At 36.4% G+C, this 3799-nt stretch overlaps 1 protein-coding gene across 1 annotated transcript; it reads right to left on the bottom strand.

Annotated features, from left to right (window-relative positions):
- Positions 1–2148: 2148 nt before the first annotated feature.
- Positions 2149–3163, bottom strand: LOC135132111 (28 kDa heat- and acid-stable phosphoprotein). Its single transcript, XM_064060062.1, has 4 exons — positions 2991–3163; positions 2703–2905; positions 2377–2656; positions 2149–2329 (listed from the first exon to the last, which is right to left on the bottom strand). Exons 1-4 carry the CDS (start codon positions 2998–3000, stop codon positions 2268–2270), a joined length of 555 nt encoding a protein of 184 aa, XP_063916132.1. The 5' UTR covers positions 3001–3163; the 3' UTR covers positions 2149–2267.
- Positions 3164–3799: the final 636 nt, after the last annotated feature.

Genomic DNA, 3799 nt, shown 5'->3' with positions numbered 1-3799 from the left:
TTAGAATTCCTATAATCTTTAAAATCTCTACAATTACTGGAACCGCTAAAATCTAAAACTTTTGGAATCTCTGGAAACTTTGGAATTTTTACAATCTCTAAAAACTCTAGAATATATAGAGCCTTTAGAATCTCTAGAATGACTAGAATCGCTGGACTCTAAAACTTGTACAATTTTTAGATTTTGTGTACTTTTTGAATCTTTGGAATCTCTCGAAACTCTGAACCTCTAGATCCTATGGAATTTCTAGAATCTTTAAAACGGCTGGAATCTTTAAATCTCTAAAAGCTTCAGAATCTAAAGAATTTTTAGGGTCTCTAGGATACTTAGAATCTCTAGAATCTAAAACTTGGAATTTTTGGAATTTTTACGATTCCGTGTCCACAATCTTTAGTATCTCCAGAATCTCTAGAATCTTTAGAATCTCTAGAATGGCTGGAATCGCTAGTCTCTAAAACTAGAGTTTCTATTTTTTTGACTTCACTTTTTTGATTTTTCGATTTTTCAATTTTAGGATTTTTCAATATTTCAATTCATTGGCTTCTCTATTTTTGACGTCTGGATTTTTAGATGTGTCTACCTTTTTACTTTTTCGATTTTTCACTTTTTGGGTTTTTAAATTTTAGATTTTTCAATCTTTTGATACTTTAATTTTTCAATATTTCTTAATCTTTCGATTTTTCGACTTCCCGGTTTTAGATGTTCTGTTTTTCAATTTTTCGATTTGTTAATTTTTCATTCCCGATTTATCGAGATTTGGTTGTTCAGGTTTTCGATTTATCAGTTTTTCAATTTTTTATTTTGGCCTATTTCGGTTTCTCAGTTTTTTTAGTTTTCCATTTTTTCGTTTTTTGATTTTTCCGCTTTCCCAATTTTTCAACTTTTAACTTTTTGTTTATCGATTTCTCTATTTTTCGACTTCATCACTTTTCGATTTCTCGTTTTTTTGATCTTTCAATCTCTCAATTTTTCAATTTTTCGAATTTTTAAGTTTTTTGGTTTCTCGATTTATCGAGATTTGGATTGTCAATTTCTCAATTTATAAATTGTTCAATTTTTAACTTTTCGATTTTAGTTTATTTCGGTTTCTCAATTGTTCGACTTTTCGACTCCACGATTTCTTGATCTTTTGATTTTTCGATTTTCAATTTTTCATTTTTTTTTCTCACTGTTAATATCATACAGTGTATCGAAAACAACCACAAAAATTCACTAGAAACATTTAAAAAATCATACAAAATAGAACACAGTGTTTCCAAAAGATTTTCCCGAAAAAATCCATTGGGTTATTACGATTTCAACAATATTCTTAGTTTAAGACGTTTTGCTAGTATAAAACACAAATTAATAAAGAATTAATTCTTAGTTAAACAAAATATGCAAAATCATCTAAATATGTACCAAAAATATTCATTTAGTCGTTATAAAAACCGACCGAACAACTATTTCCCACAGAAATTATAGTCCAAACCAACCAAATCGCTTCTGAACGCTTAGAGTCGACATTGGCCTGAGCGCGCTCTGGTCTGTAGATCAAACAAGTTCTTAGGCGACGAGTTGTAGTGAAACAAGTTTTTTTATTGGCATCGACTATTTAAATTTGGCGCTTAAGGACTACAATGTCAATAAGGGTGGTTTTGCAAAATCAGCCTGTATGTCGCATCTATATTAATCTATGGTCTAACCAACCAATGTGATGATGTCATCTCCAATTTTTACAACAAACTAAAGAATTTTTTTAAATGTACATTGTGTATCAATATTCTGAAAACCCTTCTAATCGCGCTTAATAAACGTGTGCTAAATTTGCGAAAAGATTTATCTAACGACATATTTATGACGTTTGACATAAGGTATGTATGCAACCAACATTACACATTTGGACGAGGTAAACGTACTTCAACTACTAAACAAGATAATTCCGCTGATGAATATTTCTTATTTGTCTTTCAAAATGTTTTTAAAACGTCAGATTTCGAAAATCAGAGCAACAGCTCAGGTTGGACTTGGAAAAAAAATCCTCCATAACTAGTAAACAATGTTTTATATTCGAGTCAGAACGTGAGTAAAAATGTATTAATCAATTTGTTACAAATCATGATACGTTTCTTGTATTTAAACAGAAGGAGTAAAATGATCGAAATCATCTATACTTACAGATTTTAATTACTATAAAACACGTTTAAAGTTAAACACAAGAGAGTAACCATTATACAATAATAGTAATTTAATACATCTGAAAAACGAATGAACCTCGAAGCTGCGACTTACTTTTTGCCTAAAGCTTTCTGAGTTTGCGCCGTCTTCAACTTCGCCGCGGTCTCCTTTTCTGCAACGAAAGCCTCAATCTCTTTTAACCTCAAACACCGTAAATACCTTTCTGTTCGGCCTCCCTTCGCTTCTTCGCCTCTTCGCGCTGCTGCTTGATGATCGCTAATCTCGCCAGATCAGCCCTGGCTTGCTCCGTCTTGCCCTCCGCGTGCAGCTTCTGGTAGTGTGCTTGCGCCTTCTGTTTCTCGATTTCCTCGCGCTCCCGACGCGACAGCTGAGGTTTACCGTCTAATTCCGTATTTAAAGTGGACAACTTTTTGCTTTTCTTTTGTATCCTATTGGGGTTTTCGATTTCTATGAGGTTAGAAACGCCTTTCGCCTTCCTCTGAAAGAAACCGGTCAACACGAGTGCGACAAAGCCGCGCACGAACCTCGTCTTCGCTGGTGCTCTCCTCGTCGCTGCCGGACTCCTCCTCGCTTATTTTTTTGTCGCCGGAGGCCTCCTCTTCGCTGCTGCTGTCGTCGCCTTGTTGCTGCCTCCATTTCTTCTTCTGCTCTTCGCGTCTTCGCTCCTCCTCGAGCTCTTCGGGGTTTGTGAACCTTCGGTTGCGGCCTTTGTGGTTTGTGAATTTACCTTTAAACGAGGAATTGTTTAATTGAGGATGTTTTAATAATAGGTGTGACGCAGTTTTTGGCTGACATTTCTGGGCGGAGCTCACCTCGTGGCATGGTTAATTCGGGGGGTAATTTGCTAAATGAACACGGGACAAGTTGGTTTCAAAACTTAAATTTTGAAAGCTCTTTGTTGCAGACTTCTTTGAAACAAGTGCAATGCTTTTTTGTCAGGTCGAATGTCAATCGGGTCGTTGGCTGGACTGGCGAGCGCTGCCAACAGCACTGCGCGAAACAACCCAGACGGACACCTGCATTTAAAAAAAACTAAACCCACACAAGAAAAAAAATTGGTCCAAAGTTATTTCGGCAGAACTTCCCTCGCATGTGCAGTACTGTCCACCTGAACTGCTTCTGTGCAAAATTATAAAATTTGATTTAGCGGAATTTTACTTTTTGTAATAAAAAAAAGTTTCACGAGGACAGTTGGTACCCCCAAGAAGGTGTCACTATTTAAAAAAAAAGAGAGTTAGCCCCCCGAGAAGGTTTCACATTCAAAAAAAGACATCTGGCCCCCCGAGAAGGTTTTAAGGTCGATTGACGTTGAAAGTTGGCACGCCGTTGGGATGACGTCATGACGGTCGAGATGACCAATTTTTAACTTTCTCCGTTACGTTGCCGTTGACGTTGGGTTGTCAATGTCGACCAATCAAACTGCGGTCCGGTAGTGTGCAGTGCTGCCAACTTGAACTTACATTTTGGCCTTTTTTCTTAATATGTGCAGTCTTCTTTTCACAACAAGAAAAGTAAAACATGCTTAAAATGGTAAATTTTCGTAGGAAAGTATCGACTTTGTAATTAGGCTCCGCCCGTCGGTCTGACAACGAATCAAAAATTTGCCACAATTGAGCTGGGG

This window comes from Zophobas morio, unplaced genomic scaffold (assembly GCF_036711695.1).
Source record: "Zophobas morio isolate AGI-343-1 ecotype UQ-CSIRO unplaced genomic scaffold, CSIRO_AGI_Zmor_V1 ptg000021l, whole genome shotgun sequence".
Taxonomy (NCBI): domain Eukaryota; kingdom Metazoa; phylum Arthropoda; class Insecta; order Coleoptera; family Tenebrionidae; genus Zophobas; species Zophobas morio.
This window is presented reverse-complemented; position numbering and strand designations above follow the sequence as displayed.

Bases quoted from the DNA above. Each gene is read 5' to 3' on its own strand.
- LOC135132111 (XM_064060062.1), bottom strand. The intron at 2,657-2,702 runs GTTCGTGCGCGG...GGTTTCTTTCAG, and splicing joins AGAGCACCAGCGAAGACGAG to AGGAAGGCGAAAGGCGTTTC. The intron at 2,330-2,376 runs GTATTTACGGTG...CTTTCGTTGCAG, and splicing joins AAGGGAGGCCGAACAGAAAG to AAAAGGAGACCGCGGCGAAG.